Here is a 26,527-nt window from a genome sequence, read left to right as displayed (position 1 = left end):
AGGGGAGAAGGGTTCCTGGTTTGAGGAATTTGTATTTTTTCTCTTTTGTGGGGTGGGGGGAGGGAATACATGGAAAGTTAGAGGTCAGCTTATAAGTTTGTCTTTGTTCCTTGTTCCCCAACAGTGAAAGAATGCACAGCTGGTAATAAATGAAATTTCTCCCCCTGGTTAGAAAATGGGATCAATAATGTAATCCATAGCCAGAAGTAGTTAGCTAAAATTCTAGGAAAAGTTTTCCTCTTGATACTGGTGACTGATTTCTGGAATGGAAAACAAGTGATCCTCTGGTAAGCAGGGGATTTTGAGAAGCAGAGGAAGGCCAGTGAAGAAGTGGATGAGGCTGCTGTGACCGGTTGACACCCCAATATTGCATCAATGACGTTGTGCAGTGCTGTTGTCTGAGCTCACTGCCTAGCCCGTGGTCGGCAAACTGTGGCTCACGAGCCACATGCGGCTCCTTGGCCCCTTGAGTGTGTCTCTTCCTAACCCTTAGGAGTACCCTAATTAAGTTAGTAACAATGTACCCACCTATATAGTTTAAGTTTAAAAAATTTGGCTCTCAAAAGAAATTTCAATCGTTGTACTGTTGATATTTGGCTCTGTTGACTAATGAGTTTGCCGACCACTAGCCTAGACTTTGCTTGACCTCTTGGCCCGGGGTTCTCTTCCTGCCCATCTCCCCCATTTGGATTTTAATAATGAGTGTAAGTAGAGGAAATTAATTGGTTGATACAAGTCCTAGGAATATAGACTTGAAGTGTAGGTGAAAGTACAGGTAATCTGAGCCTCTGAAAAAGATTTGAATGGACAATCATAAAGATAATCTGTCCAGCACTCAGATTCCCGGAGAAGGGGTTGCTTGCTAGTCCCCTTGGTTGAATAGTTCTAGCATCTTAGGACCCACTTAGATACAAAGAAGAAATGCCCCCTTTCTTATTCTTTTGGATACTCTTTCCTACTATTACTATTTAGCTCTGAGAGTGGGAGTCCTGAATTACAAGAGTTATTTCAAACTTATTGTTACTTTGGTGTGGACCATTTTCAGAGAGGAAGGGAGAAGGAGCGATAGAAACATCAGTGATGAGAGAGAATCATTGATCAGCTTCTTCCTACATGCCCCCCACTGGGGATTGAGTCCGCAACCAGGACATGAGCCCTGACAGGGAATCGAACTATAACCTCCTGGTTCATAGGACAAAGTTAAGTCATTGAGCCACACCATCCAGGCAGTGTGGACCATTTTTAATCATATACTACCTATGCCAGTTTATATTCTGATATCTTTGGGAAATAGCCACTAACATGGGTCTGACTTTGTGGTCAGAGCTGGGGGTAAGTGTGGGTCATGTGGCAGGGTTACCCGACATCAAGACACCATCAAGGGCAGAGCCATTAACCAATCCTGATCACCCTCCCCTCCCCCGGTCCTGGAACCTGATAGATCCTGGCTCCTCATTCATGTTACAGGAGGAGAGAATCCAGACAAAATGCAAAAGTGGCTCTCCATAAGATTTTTTGGTCAAAAAGGCTATAATAATTGTGTTCTTAAGATCCTTTAAAATTTTTAAGCAGCAGTTCGTGTGAAAACAAATAGAAACAGGATTGATAATGAATGCATGATGACTCCCTGATTTGCCATTCTTTTCTCTTTATTGCATAAGGACTTATCGTGGTCAGGTTTTGCTGCATAACAAGAATAACAATCACAGTGGCAGACAGCCAGGATTTATTTCTCGCTCATGACTCTGTAGGTCGGCTGGGATCCATCAGGTATAGGCTGGACATGGCTCCGAGTTCTGGGCTGCATCCAGGTTGCCGCTCACTCTTTCAGCCCTGCTGGCCACAAGGCCATCTAAGGCATATTGTGATACTGGTTTTTATTCTATGTTTAGAACATTTTATATTCACTTATGAGATAGAAGCTTATAAGTCCAGTCTCCCCATTTATTTCTGAAAAGGGCTACTTTAACCACCTTTTCCTAACCTTGGTATTTTGTAGGTGCTTCTTGAATTTTTGGCCATAATTATTAGTTTTATCCAGAACTAATGTTCAGGAATATACTCAATATGGCATTCTTCTCTTTTTCAAAATCAGAACAGTTTTATCCCGTAATAATTTCAGGATGTGATATTGTTGGCAAATTTGATGTCATGATGACATATTTGTGTGTTTTCATTGCCTTCAGAGCTAAAGGGCCTTATAAAACCTGTGGTTACAGGATTGAACATACTGTGTGCCTTTATATTTATAGAAGGACCTCTATATACACATTGAAAGGAGAACATGGAAGTATCAGATATTCAGGGGTGGGCTAAAGTAGGTATACTTGTTGTGAGTATGTGCAACAGAGTTAACAAAGCTATTGTAATAATCATATGCTACATGTCTTTTTAAAAAATATTTTATTGATTTTTTTACAGAGAGGAAGGGAGAGGGATAGAGAGTTAGAAACATCGATGAGCCCTGGCCGGTTTAGCTCAGTGGATAGAGCGTCGGCCTGAGGACTCAAGGGTCCCAGGTTCGGTTCCGGTCAAGGGCATGTACCTTAGTTGTGGGCACATGCCCAGTAGGGAGTGTGCAGTAGGCAGCTGATCGATGTTTCTCTCTCATTGATGTTTCTAACTCTCTATCCCTCTCCCTTCCTCTCTGTAAAATATCAGTAAAACATTTAAAAAAAAAAAAAGAAAAAAAAAAAGAAACATCGATGAGAGAGAAACATCGATCAGCTGCCTCTGATCGGAATTGAACCTGGGACCCTTCAAGTCCGCAGGCCGACACTCTATCCACTGAGCCAAACCAGTCAGGGCCTGCATGTCTTTTTCCATACAAACAACTGTAGAGCTACTTTTGCCCACCCCTGTATGTATTTATCCACCTATTTCTGTAGCCTAAATGAGTGCTGCTGAAACAGGAGTTAAAGTTTCTGTATTATAGATTAAATTCCCATTGTTGGAAACACTCATGGTTGTTCAGTAAAAGTCAACAGAGAGCCAACTATGAATGAGGTTCTGTGAGAGTATGTTGCAAAGTGAATGTAGAGTGTTTTAAAAATGTTATTTTTATTCTGAAGAAACCAAATGTTCTGATTATAGGAGTTCATTAGCCATCTATTCTTTCCCTCCATAAAGTATCTTTTATCTTGAGCCTGACTCTGAAGTTCTGCACTTGAACCTCTGGCAACATTTGTAAAGGGATGAAGCACTTCATAAATGTCAGCCTTTTTGTCTGAGACTAGAGAACGGGAGGCGACCGTTTCCCTAGGCCCCCTCTAGGTCTCTACTGGCTGCTATTTTGGGTTCCTGCTTAAACTCTGAGGCCATGGTCCCTGTTGGTGTCTTGAGCTTGATCAGTGGCCCCATTTTTCCAACACTTAGTAGACGCCTGCTGTGTATCTGCTGGAGATCTGGCTGAGTACCCATCTCATGCCAGGATCTTGTTGTAGTTCCCTTGATGTCAGAACAAGGGGAGGAGGTCTCAGTGTCAGAGAGGTTGGGAGAAATAACAAGAATGGTACATTGTTAGGCAGAGCCTAAGCTGTGTGTGTCATTTCACTTTTCAAGTGATTCTAAAGAGATTTCATTGCTGTTTGTTCAACATAAAGTGAGGGAGCCTGTGGCCCAGAATAAAAATAGCTGTAAGTATTACATCATCAGAAAAGGTTTTCATTGGTATATCATGCCTTAAGGGAAAGAAGTCCATGATTGTATTTAGATTGATTCTGTTTTGCTTATGGAAATGATCATTTTAAGACAAAATAAGAAAAGGAAGGGGAAGAGATACTTGAAGAAGGCCACAAAATTTATTTTGTACACATTGATCAATATTTCAAAATTGTGGTTTAGTTTTAATTTTTATGTATACTGAATTGGCACCCTATTTATTCCTGTTTTCCAATCACTTATTAGAATTATGTCTTCTATTTCAATTATAAAAGCCACTTTGGGGTAACATGTTGCTTCTAACAATGTACAATGTTGAATGTTTCTTTGTTAAAAATAGGACATTTCAGGACCTGTGCAGTGGAAAAGCAGAGGCACCAAAGGAAATTTTTTATGTTACTGTTGTTTTTTCTTGGGATTTTGGTTATTGAACCTCATAGCTTTACTTTTTATGACCCGTGAAGACTGGACTTGCTTAGATTTTCTCACTGAGGGATAAGGGTTTTAACTCGCCACCCCATACGCACAGGACGTATGTACTCAGAAAGGTCTTTCTGTTGGGCTCTTCAGAGCCCAGGCGAGCTGATGGCTGTGGGGTGCCCAGCACCCCGGATTGTCTGGAACAGGCACCTGTTTCCCTCGCCTTCCTTTCCCTTGTATGTAATCAGCCGTCAGTTCCAAATTACTCATTAACAAGCGTAAGTCTTTCCCAGCTTTGATTTTCCTACAGACCAGAGTGAATCATTCACCGGTATGTGTGACATTCCTGAAGGGCCCAGAATCTAAGAGGTGAGGATACTCAATACTGAAGATCCTTTCTGTAATCTCTGAATTCATGGTGGAAAGGAATCTATTCTTTAGCCGTGGCTCGTGTCTGCGGAGGAGAGGACGGTGCTTCTCTGTGACAATGACATCAGTCCTGAGCTCCAAGTCAAGCCTCATTAGTTTCCTCCCTCCTTCCCACTTAGCAGGCACACTCTGTGCTCTCAAGTTTTATCAATTATTGACTATTCATGACTCTGCTCAATAAACAAGCGTAATAAGGTAATGGACTTGCTCTTAAGAAGTTTACAATGCTTAAAATGCAGCAATAGGATAGAGATCACAGCCATAGGAAAACCTATTGTGTTGGTGATTTTGAGTTGTGGGGAGGGTCTAGGTTGAAAGGAGAAAGCTGTTTGTATTGTATGCCCAGATCCCCACCCAAAAAGGGTTCGATTTTGGTAAATCTGTTCATCGAATGTCTATTGTTATCAGCAGGCAAATCCTTGGTCCTTATCCAAAAAGCAGTCAAGAATATAAATAAGTCCAGCTGGTGTGGCTCAGTGGATTGAGTGTTGTCCCTTGCACGGGAAGGTTGCTGGTTTGATTCCCAGTCACATGCCCGGGTTTTGGGTTCAATTCCCAGCAGGAGCCTTGCAGGAGGCAGCTGATCGATGTTTCTCTCTCTCCCTCTCTCTCTCTAAAATCAATAAAAACATATTAAAATATTTTTAAAAAATAATAAAAAGAATATAAATAAAATAATCATAAGTTTTACATTTAAAAAGATTATTTGAATGTGCATTTCCCTCACGTAGGATTCTTTTCTGTTCGTTTAAAAGTGCCATTCACATTTTCTACTCCCAGAAAACATGACTTTAAAAAGAGAAGTTATTTTAAAACATGTCATTCAGCTTAGTCACATTTAATAAGTGGAGAATCTGGCACCAGTAATTATTTGACATCTACATGTCTGGTGAATAAACTACTCCTTCATTTTGACAATTACTCAAAATATGTTCAAGGCAAGTCAAGGAAGCAGGGAGATCTGCCGTCAGTGACAGCGAGGTGGGGAGCAGGACGCCCCCCTGGGTGCCCTGGCTTTCCCATGGTGGTTGGGAAGGGACAGGGGGCTCAGGGACAGGGCGGCAGCAGGCAGCCGGTTGTAGGGCAGGAGGAGACGAGCTGGCTGCAGCAGACCAGGGGCTGTGTTTTGACCTTTCCTGACTGGCTCACTAAGTCCCAGCCCTACATTGCGAAACATGTTCTGGAAATTATATCCAGAGGGCACACGTCTTTTCGGTGACAGCTTATTTCTGGATCCCTGGACTCTGATGACATTCAGAGGTGTGTTTCCCAGCCCATCATCTGATTAGTCACTGAATTGTAAGGACTCTCCCGCTGGCTTTGGGTCAGAGCACGTGAGGACGGGAGCAAAATAACTTGTTTATTTCCTCCAGGCTCATTCTAACAGATCTCGAAGTCAGGGCCGCCCTCTTTCCTCAGCTGTCCCAACTGTTTGGAAATGAAATGCTGGGGCCCTGCCTTGGGAAATGGTCTCTAATTCAGAGCTCTTTGAGGCTCCTTGGAGTGACCCGAGAGCTTCATGTCTGCAGAGATGATTTCAGTCCCCTCTGAAAAATCTTGGAGTACAACGTGTGTCTGCGTAGATTCTTACAAGCGATCAAGCCCTTTTGCTCCTCTTTGATTCTAAGGCGAGGTCCATGATGTCACTGGCCAGCTGTCTCAGCAGGTCTCAGTGGTTGTGCTGAGAGGCCATTGTGGTTAAAACAGACTTGAGTTCAGACCTCTCTCTGTCCTTAGTGTGCTCATCTTTAAAATGGGTGTAATAATAGAAACCCCCTACTGGAGCTTCGGGGATGCTTGGATGAGATCACGTAGGTACAGCGTCTAGTATGCTAGAAAGGTGTGCATTCAGTTCATCTTAGCTGTCTGTCATCGTTATGATTTATCTTCATTGTATGTGACAAGAGCCCTTGATTGAAAGCCACTTCCATGCTCAGAACAAGACTCCCAGGGGGACCCAAGGGGCACCCTAATCATCCCGCTGCCCAAGGCTCCTTCATCCAAAGCAGTGTCTTCACTTTCCCCTTGAGGCTGGTGGCTTGGCTTGGTCTTTGTTCCCTCGGAGGTTGGCGGCTTGGTTTTCTGAGTGGAATCCAGGCTCCATCTGCTGTGTGTTTTGGTTAAGGTGGGTGCGGGGGTGGGGGCGGGGGAGTTAAGTTTCCTCCCTAGGCTGGGGGCTATGCTGCGGCTCAGGAATCTTGTTCTGATTTGAGGCCCTCCCCAAACTCACTGTGTGAGCTCATAGACATCAGTAAGCTGATCCCAAGTGCCTTCCTGGGAATATCCTTAAATATCCTTGAGAGCTGAGTTCCTCTGTACAGGGTGGGGCAAAAGTAGGTTCACAGTTGTGAGTACCCAAAACACAGTCTATTTTTGTATTACTACTTATTAATTGTTGTATTATCTTCCCTATGAGCACCTGTAAACCTACTTTTGCCCCACCTTCTATTCTGTGCACGTCCTTGAGGCTGAGAGCAGGCCCAGGCTGGGCTGTCACTCTCTCCTTAGTGGATAAAAGGCCCGGCGGATGTGAATGCACCTGCCACCCCACATCCGTGCCTCACACTGCCCTTTTCCTTTTAAAGAACTAAAGCCTTCCTTTGATCTGTGGTTATATCCACACCCATCTGTGACCCACTTCCATGCCCCACCTGGAAGCTGCTGCAGATGTTGGCGGCTGGCAGCCTTGGAGACCTGGAGGCCCTGGCCTGCAGCTTCAGGCGAATTGTGGAGCCATTTACAGAATCCCCCCACCTCTTTCTCAGTTGGTATGTGGCCTGGGCAAGTTTCAAAGCCTCAAAGCCTCATTATTTCATTTTTAATATGTGGAAAGTGCTACTTAATTCAGGAGGTCCTGGTGAGGATTAAAGCACACGAAAGCCTGCGAAGTGCCTGGCCCCTTTAAGAGCTCTGTGTACAAGTGGACCTTGTTCACAGCTGTTTGGGACCAGGTGGGGCAGCCCGGCCTTGGAGTGTACACGCTCATCCTAAGGGACCAGACGGGCAGAGCGGGATTGGCGTGGGCTAGTCAGAGGAGGGTAGGGAAGAGTCTGCAAGGGGATAGGTTGTAATCGGACCTTTTGCCATCTTGGGACTCCTGAGGTGTGAGGTGCAGTGAAGAGCCCAGCCCTTCCTTCAGCCACACACACAGCCTCCCCCAAAGAGAGCTCAGTGTGGGGGACCTTGCAGCAAATCTGTATTTGAAAGAACATTCTTTTAGTCTGCCAGCATGCTCCTCAAAAAGGAGAGTCTGAGATGACCTTGGTAGCCCATTCGTTTCTAAAACATTCCGACTCTTATTTCAATTTATGAAAAAAAACACCATCTCGGGCATCCTTTTGCTTTGGTGCCACCAACACTGTGCAGTGATCTCCAGGCTCCTGGCAGGCAGCTGTGCCACGCCAGGATGACTCATGGGTTTTCCATCCAGTGTATCTGGCACTTCAGTGGCGTTCGCGTTTCCTGTTGGGCGGGATGAGGAAAAATGAAATGAGAGACGTATGTTTGTCCTGAGACCTGTGTGTCTTGGTGGTGAAGTTAAAATGTGTTGAAGTATTGACATATCCAGGTCCCGGGGCTGACCCAGGTTGGCCATTTTATGTTTTGTGAGGTGATCCACTTCTGCTGACTCATAAGCTTTGTCACTGTCATTGCCACTGTGAGCCGTCAGATTCTTCCTAGTTGAAGCCTCAGGAGGGAGTTTGGGTTTTAATGAACACTGTCCAGCTTCAGGGCATTGTGTGAGAGGCTCTCTCTGGGAATGAACGAGAGGGTCCCCATATGTTTCTCATCCCAGCATTTGGATGGTTCAAGGTGGGCTCCCAAGGAGATAAAGGGCGTGTAAAACGCTTGCTTTGTATGCTCCCTGGGACTTTAGTTCTGGAAGATACACATGGCAGTGTGCTCTCTGTCCACCCCAATGCAGCCTGCATCTAAAGACCACAGTGCCCACTGGGCAGCTGGCGGTCTCTGCCCTGAGCATCATTGAGATCACACAGAGCACTAGAATAGCATAAGGACTGATGCTGCCTGAAAATTGATTTGCTCTGGCCTGTGTGGATCAGTTGGGCATCCGTCCCATGCACCAAAAGGTTGCTGGTTCAATTCCCCGTCAGGGCACATGCCTGGGTTGGGGGCTCGATCCTTAGTAGGGGGCATGCAGGAGGCAGCCGATCCATATTTCACTCTCACATTGATGTTTTTCTCTCTCCCTCTCCCTTCCTCTCTCTCTAAACAAAAATTTTTTAAAAAATAAGAAAAAAAATATTTGTATGTATTTGAGAGTAGGGATGGGAGGAGAGAGGGAGAAAGACAAGAAAACCAATATAGGCATTCTGGTTTTAAATTTACCTCATGAGGACCCAGCTTCTCATAGCTCTTAACAAAATGAGCCTTTATGTGTTTGTTTATGCTTCACTGGTTTAATATCCAGCTTCTTCGCCACTCTGGGAGCTCCATGAAGCAGAGAATGTGCCTCCCATATTCATCCATGTCTCTCTGGGACTTAGCACAGGGCCAGGCACTTAAAGTACTCAATTAAAGATGGTTGATGAATGAGCGCGGGATCCTGTGCCCATAGGAGACCATCATTTCCAGAGAAAAAAATGGTAGCAGAAGACACTGCCCTTCAGAAGTGTGGTGGGGATATTTTATCGCTGTAGCAACCCCTGGTACAGAGTCTATTTCTGAGGGGGCTTCTACTCTTAGCAAATCGATGAGATGGAGGTTCCAGGTCTCATGTGAAAAGTGGCCAGTGAAGTCTCAGAAAAGGAAAATGAGAGCTGGCTGGTATTGAAGTGTGAATGTTGATATGAGGACAGAAATACCCGGGCTACCCCTTCTGATTCATTCACACATTATCACATGATGGCCTTGGCCTTGATAAGGTTGGCTGACACAGGCAGGGTAATCTCTCCTCTCTACACGCTCTATACGTTCTCACCGCCCAGCGGGGGATGGGCGAGTGTGGAGTGCTCTGCACTCCAAACGATAACCTTGGGGAACAGCTCTGCACGGCTCCAAACCAGTGGGCAACTCCTATCTCAGTTCTTAGAGTGCGTGTAGACAGTGTTGTTCTCACACAGAATGAGAATGGGGAATAGGTGATGTCATACACACTCGTCTCCCAACTCGAAACACCCTCCGACGCTCAGTTTTTTGGTTGATAAAATGTTCATTATTGTGAATCCGTGCGAATAAGGAAAAGGGTGTCATGCCACTCTTTCTGGCTGTCTTGGCCTTTGGAGGGACTTGCCCATGAAGGGGATTTCCTGCCTCATGGGTCTGCACTTTTCCAGTGTATAAGCCGGCGTTCACTTTCCTGGATGCCCTCGGAGCAAGGGTGTAGGCATGTGACCCAGGCTCCACAGTCAGATGCATGGACGTCAGACTTGGAATTAGAAGCCAGTCATGACAGAAGCAGGCTTCAAGGAACCCATTCTGGTGAGGGTTGCGGTCTGCACACCCATTTTCCAAGGTGGCCATGATGAAGGCTCCTGAGTATCCAGCATTCTGTGAGCTGCCGGCTGTTTCCACTGCGATGTCTGGCGGAGCCATTCTGTGCTGACATTTGGGCTGCGTTTTGACCTGTTCAACCAGAGGAAGCCCACCTTTGTTTGCCACCAGGAACCCTGGACACTGTGGGTCATTCTAAGCACCTACGAGGGTGTGAAATAACCCCATAACCACCATGGGGACCCCTATCGGACCTCTGCTGGTTACCATGGAAAGTCCTCCTTCCTTCCTGAGCATCTGTCAAGAAAGGCTTGGCTCTGGAGACCTCTATGTTGGTCTGCCTTAGACAGAGTATCCCCCTCCACACACACACACACACACACACACACACACACACTTGAAATTTGGCACTTGTCTTGGGAAGTGGGGAGGAATGGAGTACTGATTCCAAAGTATCTATCGTCAGAGTTGACATTGTTTTAAATTCCATCCCAGTCTTTCACATGCATTATATCAGCTCTAACAGTTTACAAAACAAAGATGCTAATAAACCACGGAGAGAACCTAGCTTGCTCTCCCAAGGCCAACGTACACCATAGTCACCCTGGCTATAACTTTGTGCAGGGAATGCATGCAGTTAGGTCCATGTTGGCTCATTTGTAAAAGTTTCTTCAGAAAGATGTAGGTAATACAGGCATTCTTTGTAAAAAAAAAATTTTAATGGCATCTAGATATTTGCTTTACTCTTTCTCTTTATTGTTTGCATGAGAAAACTACAGGAGGAAACAAAAAGGAAAAAGCAAAAGCATTTGAACACTAAAAAGTAGATTGAGAGGAAACCTGTGATGTTCTAGAAAGTTCTAAACAGCCAAAGATTCAAGTGACAAATAAGCTCCACTCAATGCCATTGGGTCTCCATTAGATGTCAGGACATGTTTGATCTCTATGTGTCTATTTTTTAAGGATTATTTTCTGAGGCTTAGGAGGATATGGGTCCATTCCCCCCACCCCAGCAGTCTGAGGTGGGCCATCCCTGGAAGCTCTGACATGTTCCTCAAAGCTCTCCTAACGCATGCCACTTCCTCTGGTGTAAAGGAACCTTACATTTGGCAGAAGGGCACATACAAGCCTAATTTGGTAATAGAAATCCAGGCTTAGTGGAACCTCATAGTCCTCCTGACATTCTTTCTAACCACTCCCCCTTCTCTGTCCTCCAATGGGCCATGATTTGTCTTACTTCCACCCCCTCTCAACGCCAGCCCCAACACATCCTTTACCATCACTGACACATCACCACCCCAGGAGACTTTTTCGCCCACCGCAGCCCCCCAAGCCTGTGACTCTCCGTCTCTGTCCTTTCCCTATCATAATTGAGCCCATCACATTGCTTTGTAATTGCTTGTTGATTTATCTGTGTTCTTCATAGACTTAAACTTGGTGATGACAGGGACCCTTTCTAATCATTGCCCCCTTAGTGCCTGGCCTATGGTTGGCATCAGTAAGCAGTTATTAAGTGAATCAGTCATTTCACAAAACTGTTTAGTTAATAAACATCTAGGTGAGTCTGGAACTGTGCTCTCTATGAGCAATGGGTGATTCAAGAAAGGAAAAACATATCCCCGGCTCAGCCATTTGCAAGCTCCTGTGGCCTTGGGGAAGACACTTTGCCTCTCAGCCTCGGTGTCCTTATCTGTGAAATGGGATAAGAACACCACCTTCTTCAAGACTTTTTTTTTTTTTTTCAAAACAAAATGTATTGTCTCCTATTGAACTGATATCAGTATGTGAACTGAAAAGCTCTGTCATATTTGAACTGTACATTTCAAATCCATTGTTATTCTGAAGCTTTGAAAGGCAAAGCCGTGCTAGTCCTGGCCCGTGGATTCATCTGGTATGGGAGATTGTAAAAAATAAACAGATAAGTGTTAACTATTTTTGAGGCCAGAAAATAAATTACACAAGGGAATAGAGTAAATTAGGACTAAAATAAAATATTATTAATAGAGGGAGAATAAATAAAATCAATTTCAATTAGGTGTAACTACTGTAACAATAGAAAAAGTATTTCATTTGTTAGATGCTGAAAAGAGCAAAAACTAAAAACATTTTCTTGCCATCTTAAGGAAAAGGAGAAAAGGTCAAAATATCTTACAGTCAGGAGAGGGGAATTGTCAAGGTGAAGTGCCGCCTGCCACATGTTTGGTAATCATTGTGCCTCATCACAGTACAGCATCCAGGATGCGCCGAATTCTTCAAGACTTGTTAAGGATTCTATGAAACAGTTAACATAAAGCTCTTCACACATAGTAAATACTCCTGTGCTGCTGCATTATCACCTGTCACCAAGGGCTGAGCTGGCCAGCAGTAATGAGGCACCACAAATGAAAGAATAGGAAATCTAAAAAGTAGGTTTGCTCATTCATTCTTTCCTTATGTTGATATTCTGATGAAAGTCAGAGAAGGAAAAGATCATTGCAACTGGAGAGAACCACATGAAAAATGTGAGATTGAATCTCTTTATCTCTTGAGCATTTTTTAAAGCAAACACTTAAGTAGGACAGTCTAAATTCCACACTGCTCTCAGAATTTTGCATGTTAACATTCTCATGCAATTTTATATACTTAATTCAGTCCAGTCCACTTTACAACATGTACAAGTGCATTGTCTTCACAACTGTATGAAGTACTATTGTTAACCCATTTTACCGTTGAGGAAATAAGCACAGAGAGGCTAAGTAACTTGCCTGAGATCACACAGCTAGTAGGTAGTAGAGCCAGCATCAGAATCCAGGCAGGCTTGCTCCAGGGGTCACTTGGCAGAATTGCCCCTCGGATCACATGCGCTGTGCCCAATGCAATGAGGGGCCTGGATGCTGGAGACTCTGTCCTTCAGTGGTTCACTGCTCAGGCCAGGAGTTGCAGTCCTATTGAGAAATAAACAAAATTTGGCACACAGAGTTGAGGACAAGAGCCAGGTGGTTTCCTGGAAACAGTCTGTAAGGTAGAGATGAGCATACAGCCCGTTTATTAGGGTCTGCACCTGGGAAGGGAGGAAGAGGAGGAGCGGGCAGAGGGGAAATGGAGCTCTCCTGTGGCCTGGCCTTCTGGGCCAGGGAGGACCGGATCAAATGATGGAGAGAGTACAGGGCACAGCTCTCTGGATGCAGGTCAAGCTATGTTAGGCTTCACTTTGACTTCACACTGGTTAAAACAGAGGTTGAAGATGAACCTGACCATGATGCAAGATAAATGCAAATAGTGTCTTGAGGCTAGTGTCTGTGCACCTGAAGGACGCTCAAGGTTAAAGTCAGTTTCTACCCTGTTCCACGTCCAGGTGAACTAACAAAATGCACAGCAATACAATTAGAAGCGTGAAAAGAAATGAGCTAAAGTAGTTAAACTAGCTGTGCATTACTTATCAAGACGTCTGATTTACTCTGAGGTTTACAGCTTGCTGTTGAACAATACCCCAAAATGACCCTGTGGCTGCCTTCAAGGGGATGGTGAGAATATTCAATCAGATGTTGGTGCATTGAAAGGAGTGTTTCTGGTTTATTCAATTACCACATTAACAGCAAGTGCTGCTGGTTTGATTTGCACCTGATCTGATAAGAAGCTAATTATATGACAGGGTGACCCACGTGGCAGGACGATTTCAGTCATAGCAACACAATATTTATCTGGGCAGCAAACAGTCAAGCTGCTAATTCAAGATGCAACCTTTTCCAGAGGCTTAGCCAATGCAGTAAAAAAACATCCTTTCTCCATCCCTCATACAGACAGACACGCTCCAGTTCTAAGGAACACCACCACAGGTTATTGTCAACTTCCAGGCTAGAATTTATTTCCCGATGAAATATTAAATAATATAGTTAGTATTTATATTAAATAATCTCCATTAAAACGTAGGATCAATTACAGGACACCAAAACACAGGATAACAGACTTTGTTTGCATTTGTAGAATTTTAAAAGTTAGAATTCTAGACTTTATCTTTTTTTTTTTTGTAGATTTTATCTGATTACAAAAGGAATATGTATGTGGGGAAAATTTCAAAAATATTTAAAGCACACAAAAGAAAGGAAGACTCATAGAGTTAGTAACTATTACTATTGGGATACATAATTCCTTCCAGATGTTTTTCTCTAATCAATTACAGATGGACACATACTCTAATTTGTGCTGGGTATGTATATATTATACAGCGGTTGGCCAACTATGGCTCGAATTCATTTGTTTATGTTTTGTCTACATTACAACCGTGGAACTGAGTAGTTCTGACAGATATTGACTTTGTGGCTATTTACAGAAAAGGTTTCCAACCTGTTTAATATGTAAAGCATCCCATCAAAAATGTGCTTTTAGGAATTTTGTGGTATTCAGACAAGTGGATTGAAGTCATATTTGATTTCCCCACGTCCCTATTCCACACATTTAGTCCATCAGTGAAACTGCTTGGCTCCATCACCATAAGGTATCCTAGACCCCCACTCTATCAGCACCTTGGACCTGCGTGGGATCTCACCCCCAACTGGCCCTCAGGCCTTCTCTTGACCCTGAAGAGCTAGCTGGCTTCCACACACCAGCCAGAGCTATTCCGAAGACCTCCTGTTCCACATGGAGTGCAGTGTGTGCCTGATAAGAGCAGACCACAAATGGAGGCAGTGGTCCTCCTCTCCAGCATGATCCAGGAAAGGCCTGTGGCCATCCTGAGTCTACGGCTTCCTGCATGTAATTCAGAGGGTACAATTTCCTACTCAAGCTATTGCAACCGCTGTCAAAAATCACTATTTGATAATCTAGTTATGTTGATATATATAAAATCTTATTTACTTGTTAGTTTAAAAATGATGCTTTTCCTATTCTCTCTTCATGTCAGTTTTATTGAAACTGGGGCCATTCTTTGAGCCTAACACATTTTCCAGAACAAATCATCTTCATTCCTAAGTTGTGTTAGAGAACTTTATAAAAGTAGAGTCACTGGAAATTGTACCAACAACTATTTCAATCAATCTTTTTTTCACTAGTTTTATTTTTTTTGGTCCAGTTTTGTTAAGATATAATTGACATAATAAGTGTAAAAGTTTCAGCTGTACAATATAATGATTTATATAAGTACTAGAGGCCCGGTGCATGAAATTCATGCACAGGAGTGGGGGAGAGTCCCTCAGCCAGGCCTGCACCCTCTCCAATCCGGGACCCCTCAAAGGATGTCCAACTGCTGGTTTAGGCCCGATCCTTATGGGGCAACCCGGGACTGCTGTCTTCTAACTGCTCACCTGCCTGCTGGCCTGATCACCCCTAACTGCTCTCCCCTACCAGCCTGATTGCCCACCTGCTCTCCCCTGCTGACCTGATCGCCCCTAACTGCTCTCCCCTGCTGGCCTGATCACTCCTAACTGCTCTCCCCTGATGGCCCCTAACCACCTCTGTCTCAGCCCCCACCCGTGTGGCTTTGTCCAGAAGACATCCAGTCTAATTAGCATATTACCCTTTTATTAGTATAGATATGTTGGAAAATGGTTACCATAATAAGTCTAGTTAACATTCATCAATCTCACAGAGTTAAAATTTCAGGGGGGAACATTTTAAAATCTACTGTCTTAGCAAGTTTCAAATATTACAGTTCAGTATTGTTAATAGGCACCATGCTCTACATTACATTTCCAGAACTTATTTGTCTTATAACTGGAAGTTTGTACCTTTTGACCACCTTCACCCAAGTCCTCACCTCCCAACCCCAAGTCTGTTGCTCAGTCTTCATAACATGACCACTCACTATATTACTGTTTGAAGAAATTTTGAAACGCTTATTTATAATAACACTTAGCCCCTTCAGTTATGAGCCTACCCCCCACAGATAATGAAATCGGTGATAAATGTCTTTTTCTTCAATTATATTATTATTGTTATTAACATTGTTAATATATAATATTATAATAATATGCCACTTCTGCCAGGTAACCTCTGTGACATCTAAAAGCTTCCTAAACTAGCACTGACTGATGTCATTTCAGCCATTCTTCCTCCTCCAGCGCTTCTCTATTCTAAAGGAAGAAATTAAATGCGCAGCCCTGGTATATCTCAGATTTGATAACATCACAAACTTGTGGCCACCTCCTCGGCCTGAGAGATAATTTTAAGTAAAACAAAGCAAAGCATATTTTTAGAGACAGGTAATAAGTGGACAGTTATTACCCTGTGGACTCTGTGAGGCACTGCCAGGTCCCCCTTTGGGATGGAATCCTGACTAGTACACCTAGGAACCCAAGGTCTGCTCTTCCTCCGTCTCCCTGCTTTGCCTAAAGGGCTGCCACAAATATTTGGGGGCCGTGGACACACAGGGCCAAGAAAGGCACCATCTCATCCACTGAAACCTGTTTCTCAGGCTGAAGTCCCAGGAAGAGCCTTACTCTGCCTTTAAGGTTTGTAAGTCTATGTTATTGTGAAGCCCTTAAAAAGAGCTATTTCTCATTGTTGGTGAGACTCCCTGTTTATCTCCTCACCTGAAAACAGTTGCACTTTCATGGGGAGAAGGGGACCTCATCATCCTAGAAGACATATGTAAGCACAGTCCGCCCCCCGCACATCCATCCACAGATGGTGTGGAAAACACGTTTCCTGGCCGAGGTCACAGCTCTGACACAGCGTGGCCCTTTCTCTTCGCTTATATTTAGGACTGAGGTGACGTTTCCATTTTAAGCTGGATCAAGAGGAGTCTTATATAGGTCATTGATCCCCACAGATTTTATTGTCTTATTAAAAAATATAAAGTCAAGTTTGAGATAAAAACTTCACATTGGTTGTAAATGAGCAGACTGAGGGCAGCGCCTGGCAGCATGAATCCGAGGAGAGAACCCGTGATGAAGTGTGTGTATGGCATTGCCACGGTTTGATGCTAAAAGTGGGTACAGCTAAAGAGGCCAAGTCTCGTTTCCATTTTTAAACTGCGGACTTCCTCTAATACTCAAAATAGGAAAGAAACATGAAAGGCAAGGTGAATAGCACACGTGGAAAGGAAATCTGAACTTGGTTTCAATCCTGGAAATTTTATCAGAGTGAGGGAAAAGATGGCAAGTTGCCAAGGCTTTCAGAAGAACACACTGGTGGTAGCTCACATGTGCACGCAGCTCACCTCTGAGGACACAGCTCTCAGCATCTGGCGCCCCACAGAGGAGGGAGCACCTGCAGCGAGTGCCCTGTCTTGTGTGTGTCCTTAGAGATGGACGCATGTGTGTGGGTACAGCCTTTTGTTCTCCTGTGTCGGGCCACCTTCCTTCTGGGTTCACACCTGGTGTCGCCTGGTGTCTGGTGCTGACGTAGGGTGGAAAGGAAGTCAGATAGTCTTAGAGGGGACTGGGTGCATTGTGGTGAACACCGAGCTCAGTGCATAGTTGGGCAAGTCTAGTGGAGCAGTGTCAACAGGGCCAAGAGGTGGCCTCTCCTGGCCTCTTAAGGGGTTAGAGGAGGAGCTTGTGGCTGGAACAATTTGAGCAACAGTATCAATAACATGAGCCCCTGATGTGATGTGATGTGATGTGATGTGATGTGATGTGATGTGATGTGAGGGATCCTTCAGCTCGGAGGTTTTCTTCCCCCCAACCCATAACCTCACTCTACGTGTAAGAAACAAAACAAATTCAAACTGAGGGACATTCTGCAGAATACCTATGTCTACAAAATACTCCTCAAAACTGTCAAGGTCATAAAACCAAGAAAAGACTGAACAAATCAAAGACCACAGTAGACTAAGGAAATATAATGTCTGATTGCAGCTGGTGCCCTGCATGGGGTTCTGGAAGAGAAAAAGGATCTTAGTGAAACACAAAGTTCAGAGTTTAGTTCAAATGAATGTACCAATGTTGGTTTTTAGTTTCCACAAACATACTGTGGAAGTGAGAGATGCTGACCCAGGGGGAGCTGGGTGAGGGGTACATGTGAGTTCCCTGTGCTTCCTCTGCAACTGTTCTAGAAAGCTAAAATTCTACCCAAACAAAAAGTTCATTAAAATAAAGCAAGTTTGTTATGCTTGTAGGAGAGAAGTGCTGGAGGAAACCCCTCACGAGGAATGGTTGTGGAGACAGGAAACTGGGGATTAACCTCGTCAGAGTCTCACTGGGCCCAAGTTCTCTTCTGAGGCTCTTGAGGGTTCAGGTTTTGGATTTCTTCCTTTTTGCTGTTCATTGAAGGTTTTCCTCGGACCTGGTGGGAATGAAGTCACTTATGAGACACCTTCAAGTTGTATCATTTGGAACCCTGAGGTGGCCTGAAGGAGATACACCATGTTTCTGAGAGGCCAGATTTATTATCAGACAGGCAGACAGACAGAGGGTGGTTGAGGCAATAAGGAGACCTGCCCATGAAGTTGTTGGCGGGGTCTGCCCTTCTACGAGAAGCAGTTATGAGGTCTCTTAAGTCAAGGCCGACTTCTTTCCCACTTACCAGGATTTGCAGATGCTCAGCTTTTCTTATAGCAAAAGCTTCTAAAGGGGCTGCTTCCTCTTCAAAAGTGCCTACAGGCTGTAGGATATTGGCCCAGGGAGCACATTTCCTCAAACACCATTGCTGGGAGGAGAGGTTCTTTCAATGTCTGAAGAGATTTCTCATCCCCAACCAAGGCTGGGTCAGCAGGTGGAGCTCAGCCAGCCAAGACCACAATGGTGTCACTTGGTGCAAAGGAAAAGGGATAGAAGGAGGCTTTCTGGCCACCCAACCCATTACCTCAAAACTAATGTGGAAATAATGATTCCCTGTTGCAGGCCTAGTCAAGTGGAAAGTCTCCAGTGCAGTTTGGCTTCTCCACTGGGTAAACGTTAGCCAAGAAGCATCCTATCAGGTGCTATGTAGGAATGAAAAGTAATTTTTAACATTGATCTACAGAACATATGATAAGGAAGATCAACATATAACAAACGTATTACGTAATTCATAGTTAAGCTGAAGGTTATTATTGCCCTCTATCTTGCATTATATTTTTAAGCTCAAGAGATAAGATTTGTGTTGAGCTGTGTGCCACTCTTGTTCAGTCACTCTAGATTTCCACAGTCCACAAAGACCTCTGTTTCTAGGATTCGTGATCTTAGAAATTTTCCATTTCCTTATGCTTGCTAAAAGCAGTGAGGTCTGCCAGACTTCTTTTTCTCCTCTGGCTATGTGTTCTAAATTTCTTGGAACCAAAGACCTTTGCCCCTGAAATATACATAGAGCCTTTGAAGAGAGCTTTACATAAGCAAGCAAAACTATTCAGGAACAGGTGTGTGCTGTGGAGGTAAGCTTGAACCAATGTTAACATTTGGCCCCCTAGGGAATTTGATTTCTACCAGTGTCTGTACTTCTGTTGGAGTTTTATAGATTTTTTGGATGAAGTAGGAGTTGGAGAAGGATGAGAAGAAGAGAAGATAAAGAAAGAAATTGGCTTGATACAGAAACATATCAACTATGTTTTAAGAAGAGAAGGAATGAGTAAGTAGGCAGGAACAAAACCAATCTCAGGTGACTACAGCGCCTCAGAGAGGGGGATCACAAACAAGAGTTTGTAAGGACCGTGTTCAGTGCAATGAAATAGGTCTCAGTAAACACAGGATATAATAAAAAACAAGCCAGTGACGTAGGGTGATGACGCATGAGGTCCGAGCACCAGCCTCGTTTCATGTGGTCCTTCCTTAAGCAGTCGCTGAAGGGCCGCTCTTCCTCTCCATGTTTCCCGAGGCCACTACTGTACTCACTTCACTGTCACTTCCTGCTCTTCCCCATCCGCTGTCACCCACCGTCCTGCTGAGTGAGTGGGCAGATGTGTTATTTGTGGAGTTTACATATCCCCCCCTCCTTAGATTAAAAATTTTTTTAAAGGATCAAATGACCCTGTATGTACATGGTGTCAATGATGCATTTGGTAATGACGGGTAATCACAATGTGCCACACCACTGAGATGGTCCCTTCTCCTTTCTACTTGGTGGAATCCTACTGAGACTTGTCCTACATTCGTGGCTTTCAAAGCGATAAAAGCTTCCCCACCCCAAATGTTATGTTATACCAGTAATCAAAAAGAGTTACTCGGATCTGTAATTCTCTCAACAGCAGATCACCTCACTTTGCTGAGCCTGTTTCAGTGTCTGTGGTCCTCAGGGGCTCTCCCTGTCCTATTCTCCAGGATGCCCAGTGGACTTCAGGTCAGCAGAGATGAGGGAATCCTTGGCACCCCAACCCCCGCAGGGCTGAAGGTGGCATTGATGCGAGGAAGCCACCCACTGTGTCAGTCTGTGATATCCGTGTTTTCCCTTCTTGTCCTTTGATTTCAGTAATGAACACAAATATACCAAAGGGGAATTCATGGTTGAAGCAAATGATTTTTTATATTAAATGTATTGGGGTGACATTGGTTAATAAGATTACATAGGCTTCAAGTGTACAAGTCTATGACACATGATTCGTATGTTGCATTGTGTGCCCACCACCCAAAGTCAAATCATCTTCTGTCACCATGTATTTGGCCTCCTTTACTCCTTACTCCCTTCTCCCCTTTTCCTCTGGTCACCACCATACTGTTGTCTGTGTGTATGAGATTTGGTTTGCTTGTTTTTCTTGTTGGAAGCCAGTAAGTACAAAATGCATGAAGGAGTGCTTGAAGGAAATGTTTTAGTCACTATTTCTTGGTAGTAATGGGCAGTTCAGCTGTTACCGCACCGATCAGTTAGCGGCCCTTTAAAAATGAGAGGCAGCTTTCAGGGACATACTCAGTCTGTAGTAACCAGCAGCTAAGTTCAGCAGCAGCTGGGCTCGGATGGTCAAGAAGTAGTAAACTAGACACTTAGGAGACCGAAAGGTAAAATTAATGGGAAAGAATGGTCAGAACTGAGAGTTAGATCAGAGAATTGGCACTTTTTGTTAAGATTAAATAAAAGTACAGCCGTATTCTCACTGATCATATTTTCAGTGCTTCACCTTTAAGTTCCTTAATCCTCACATTTCTAACAACACAGCCCATTGCTTTAGTGCTGAGAGGCTCCTGCCCAGCTTGCTCTTCAGAGCTCTGCTGATGGCTGTTTTCTTTCAAGGTCAACGGTATTTGAGCTATGTGTGCAGATATCTGCACCGACTTAACCTTCGACTTTGAGGTAAACAACTGTAGATCTTGTATGAAATACTGAAGAAATATCTTGAATTGTGACATGCATGTATCACAAAATAGTTAACACTACCGAAGGAAAGCAGATGATGTGATTTGTTTTGACTTTTCAGTTCTTTAATGCACTAGAAGTCACTCTGAAACATAAATGTGAAATACACATTAGCTATAGCTGTATTGCTAGGATCAGCTATAAGGTGACAATGGAATACAGGCATTTTTAAAAAAAAGAAAGGTAGCCCTAACCGGTTTGGCTCAGTGGATAGAGCGTCCGCCTGCGGACTGAAGGGTCCCAGGTTCAATTCCGGTCAAGGGCATGTACCTTGGTTGCAGGCACATCCCCAGTATCCCCAGTAGGGGGTGTGCAGGAGGCAGCTAATCAATGTTTCTCTCTCATTGATGTTTCTAACTCTGTATCCCTCTCCCTTCCTCTCTGTAAAAATCAGTAAAATATATTTTTTTTAAAAAAAGAAAGGTATATTGTTTCTTAATAATTAGATCTTGCTTACTGCCTTACTTAATGTTACCAATCAGGAAAACAAAGTAGTTTCAAGTTTGTATGCAAAAAGCATTTAGGACATATTTTTAAAGGAATCTCAGTAATATTTCTTTAGCCTTTTGCCCTCCTTTAAATGAGGCTGGAGCTATACTTTCTATTTTTAAATTGAAGTATTTATTTTAATTGACATGTAACATTATATTAGTTTTGGGTGTATAACATAATGAGTCAATATTTGCGTATATTATGAAATGACCACCACAAATCTAGTTATCATCTGTCACCACACGATTATAAATTTTTTTCTTGTGATGAGAACTTTCAAGATCTACTCTCAGCAACTTTCAAATATATAATACAACATTATTAACTATAGTCACCAGGCTGTCCATGACAGCTGCATGACTTATTTTGTAAAGGGAAATTTGTACCTTTTGACCACCTTGGTACAAACTTTTCTCTTAGCCTTTTGGTAAAAGAATTGAAGTGATTTTTGTCCTGGTCTGAGAAGTGGCAGCAAATGAGGGTACCTAGTGATTGATGACTCCGAGGTAGTGATGAGCCAAGCTGTGTCCCATGTCAGGCTGCTCCCTGATGACAGAGGGGAGTCCTGTGGGAAAGACAGTGTTGCCCAGAGGAGCACAGGGACTCCTATTGGTGTGCAAACTTATTCTGAGTTGAGAAGTCTCAATGGCCTAAGGAAAGATTTTCATGCAACACACTATCCCTCAAAACATCATTGTTTATGGGCATTTTTTTTCCCTAAGTGAGAGCTCTTTTGCTGAGTGGCAAAAGTGTTCTCAGAACAAACAAACCTCTCAGCTCTGGCACATTCGGCCCATTTTGCTCTCCACCCTCCAGCTCCCTCCAGGGGGTTGGAGATCTGATAGCCTGGCTGAAGTTCCAAGCTCCCCGTGGCCACGCTGCCCGTCGGTGGGGTGCCTGGTCATGCCAGGAAAAAAAAAAAGGAAAAAGAAAGGGTAGGCAGGCCTAGGTGAGGTCATCCCAACAAAGGTTAATAGTTGGGTGGTGACACCTCCTCACACGACTGGACAGAAAATGCGGGGCAGCTGGGCCGAGCTTGCTCCCAGCTGCCTGTCACGGTACTGGGAGTAAGAGGTGACCTATTTATTTTTAGAAGGGGACAGTCATAATAACTCAGCTCTTAGCTTCATTCACGGCAGGCAAGAGCGTTGGAAGTTTGTAAACACCTACTTTCTGAGTAAGGGAGGAGTGCTTTTTTTTTCCAAAAAGGAAGGAACTTGACTACTGGGATTTTCCCTCCTGTGGTCGCGTTAGAGTGGAGAAGAAGCCTTGGGCACGGACGGACGTGCTGCAGCCTTCTCCCCTCTCTTTGCATTTTTAAAGGGCAGACATGCCTGAAGGTGAGGACTTGGGACCAGACAAAAGGTAATTACATTATATATTTACTTCTTCTTGAGTCTAGTTCATTTGCTAGTTCTCTTTAAAAAAATATTATGACTACTTTTAAATGAAAATAAAAAAGAATTAGAATGTAATCCCTTAACTCCAGGAAACTGAATTTTCTTTGGCAGGAAAGAGACATAAAATTAACTTAATGTACCCTTAGAAACATATGTAGATAAATGTTTTTCTTCAACGAGGAAGTGATGGTGTGAAATTTTAAAAAGTATTTCTTCCTACAATGTAAAGTCTATTTGAATTTTTTGATGTTTGATTTTTAACTTTAGATGATAGTTCTTGGAAATCTAAGCTAGTGAACATTTTGTAAGACATTTGCATTTTAAAGACTTGTTGAATATTTTATAAAGGTTAAGTATTAAACCAATATACCAGTTTTGGTATTACAACACTTAAAAACAAACAAACAAACCACAGTTCTTATCTGTTAAAATGTGCTCAGTTGAAGCCCATATGCAGAACATTAATTGTATCAATGTTTTTATTAATATCTGGCTCTAAGGAGAGGGGAGAGAGATGGAAAAGAAAACAGGCAATTATTCCTCTATCACAGGTGCCCAGATCGAAGGTCTCATTTCGAGCCCCATTGCTGTATTAACAACATTTGTATGAATCAGTCTCATTGGAATTCTAATTCGGGTCATGGAAATTCAGATATGAAGAAATAGAAAGAAAACAAAGCAGAAACAAACTCACAAATACAGAGAACAAACTGATGGTGGCCAAATGGGAAGGGGGTGGAGGGGCTGGGTGAAAAAGGTTTAGGGATTAAGGAGTGCAAATTGGCAGTTACAAAACAGTCACAAGATGTAAAGAACAGCCGAGGGAATACAGTCAATCAATAGTATTGTGGTGACTATGTATGGTGCCAGGTGGGTGCTGGACTTGTCGGCATGACCACTTCCTAAGTTACGTAAATGTCTAACCATCATGGCTGTGTACCTGAACTAATATAACATGGAATTGCAATGGGAAAAATAAATACATTTAAAGCTCTTTAAAAAGGAAAAGGGGCTGTTGACAATTTTATTGTCAAACAAGGTGGAAACTGGTAGCTCTGTATGAACAGGGGTGCCAGTGTTTTTGTTGTTATTTTCTGTAAGGTAAGCCCTTTTCAGCCATGGTTATATGATGTAGTATGTGTGTGTGTGCTTGTGTATGTGTATTGTCTGTGCTGATTGTAATGAGTTGTAATTGTATTCTTAAAAGCTACTTCTCTCTGTAGCTTTCTAGTTTTAATTTTCACCCAGATTTCTTCCCAGGACAACAAATGGGGACATTAAGTTGATATTTAATTGGATAATAAAACAACTTTCTATATAAAATGAGACCTTAAATCAAGTCCTTGAGAAGAGCATTTATAAAAGTGCCTAGATTTAGGACAGGGGCTAGCTAACTAGTTTAGAAAACATTTTCAGAGAAATGGAAATGTCAGCCTTGGTTTTGAGATGATGGGCTTGATCTACCTGTATTGTGTGTATTACCTCCCTCCCACTCCCACACCCCATGGTAGTCAGCATTTCTGAAGGCAGCACTTTCTCCTTTTCTCTTAGCATCTTGGCATTCCCACCAGCTCTCTGCATAGAAATTTGCACAGAATAGGCATTTTGAATAAATGCTTGTTGAATGGGGTTTTTCATAGACCACTACAATAAATACCTAGGGTGCCTGATTATTTTAGACTTTGAAGGGAGAGATTTGGCAGAAATGTAAGAAGGGTTGCCTTAATGAAATGGAACATCATCACAATTAAATAATAATTAATTATAGATAATTACAAATATTTTGATCTAATAGTTTGTGATGTTTAACGACAAACATAGATTGTTTTAGAAGAATTTGTTTTACTGGTTACAGAGGACACACAGACAAGAGGGAAAAAAATCTATCTAATAATTATTATTATTACCAAGGACTGATAATATATTTGCTAAAAATGGGAAACTCCCTCTCACTCCTTTGAAGTAATAGACCCCCACTTCCCACTGTCTTATTTTGATGAGCTAACTCCCTGCTCTGAACAGTTTATGGTTTTCTATACAATAAGCTTTGCTTCGTATGTTTGTTTTTCCCCCATCTATGCAGAAAGTTAGAGAGGGTACCCTGGACAGGGTGAACGTTGGGAGCCAGGCTAGAAATAAAATGTTACTCTCGAGAGGGAGTTTTACTCTTGCTAAATTTGAGATGAAGTGCCACTGGAAGACTCCTCGGATGCCACGGGTAAAAGAGAAATAACATAAATGGCGGGTTGCTGACCACACTTGCTATTACGGCCTGAGAGCTGCAGGCCACGGTGGAGTCTCACACGCAGCTTCTTCATGTTACCTTGGTCCCGTTTTGGACTTTGGTGCCCTGAATTGCTCTGGGACTGTCAGGGAGCGAACTCTGAATGTAGTGCTTTCAATAAGTGGAAACCAAATGACACGAAGCTTCATGCGTGTGCGGGGGCGCCCTGTGCCAGCCGCTCTGTGCCCTCATAGCCAGCCTTTTCCCCTCACCATGTGTGTCCGAGAGCATGCCTGCTGGGACCGCCTCCTCCCTGTTAGCTTGTCCCCAGTGATAAACACTCTGGTAACAACCTCCAAAGGCTCTGTCCCAGTTTCAAGGTCAGGGGATGCAGGGAGAGAGTGTGAAAGAATGCCATTCTGTAGCAGACTAAGTCAGGCAGAAACCCAAGCAGGAAGCTGAAGAAGAAGGAAAAAAGTGGGGGCAGCCCCCAGGATCAAGAAATACGAGGAAAATTAGACCCTGGCCAGAGGCCTGCGTGGTCCCTCATTCCATCAGATTTGGAGCTTCACCATGGAGGCAGCAGTGCACGCCCTCGATGTGGTTAGTACCTGGATGTGGTTGGTTAGTACCTGGATGTGGTTGGTTAGTACCTGGATGTGGTTAGTACTTGGATGTGGTTGGTTAGTACCTGGATGTGGTTAATACCTGGATGTGGTTAGTACTTGGATGTTGTTGGTTAGTGCCTGGATGTGGTTAGTACCTGGATGTGGTTAGTACCTGGATGTGGTTAGTGCCTGAATGTGGTTAGTACCTGGATGTTGTTAGTACCTGGGTGTGGTTAGTATCTGGATGTGGTTAGTACCTGGGTGTGGTTAGTACCTGGGTGTGGTTAGTGCCTGGGTGTGGTTAGTGCCTGGGTGTGGTTAGTACCTGGATGTCGCTAGTACCTGGGTGTGGTTAGTACCTGGATGTCGTTAGTACCTGGGTGTGGTTAGTACCTGGATGTGGTTAGTACCTGGATGTGGCTAGTACCTGGATGTGGTTAGTACCTGGGTGTGCTTAGTACCTGGATGTGGTTAGTGCCTGAATGTGGTTAGTACCTGGATGTCGTTAGTACCTGGGTGTGGTTAGTACCTGGATGTGGCTAGTACCTGGATGTGGCTAGTACCAGGATGTGGTTAGTAACTGGGTGGAGGGATGTGGACAGGTAAAACATTCCCTATTCCAGCTGCCAGCAAGGGGGATGGACCCCAGCTACCACGACTGA

The 26,527-nt window shown here is 43.6% G+C and overlaps 1 protein-coding gene across 2 annotated transcripts in view; it reads left to right on the top strand.

Annotated features, from left to right (window-relative positions):
- Positions 1 to 26,527, top strand: part of RETREG1 (reticulophagy regulator 1) — a 105,907-nt gene that overhangs the window by 38,562 nt on the left and 40,818 nt on the right. The window contains exon 1 of one of the 2 annotated variants that reach the window (XM_070411923.1): positions 22,463 to 22,998. The exons of the other annotated variant lie outside the window; for it this stretch is intronic. Within the exon in view, the coding sequence (XP_070268024.1) occupies positions 22,964 to 22,998 (35 nt within the window). The 5' untranslated portion in view covers positions 22,463 to 22,963. Of the gene's footprint in view, positions 1 to 22,462; positions 22,999 to 26,527 lie in introns of those variants that run through there. 2 annotated transcript variants of the gene reach the window in all.

Source organism: Myotis yumanensis, unplaced genomic scaffold (assembly GCF_028538775.1).
Source record: "Myotis yumanensis isolate MYYU_CA2020_CCGP unplaced genomic scaffold, mMyoYum1.0.hap1 SCAF_4, whole genome shotgun sequence".
NCBI lineage: Eukaryota > Metazoa > Chordata > Mammalia > Chiroptera > Vespertilionidae > Myotis > Myotis yumanensis.
Note: the sequence above shows the minus strand (reverse complement) of the source record. Positions and strands in the feature narration are given on the sequence as shown.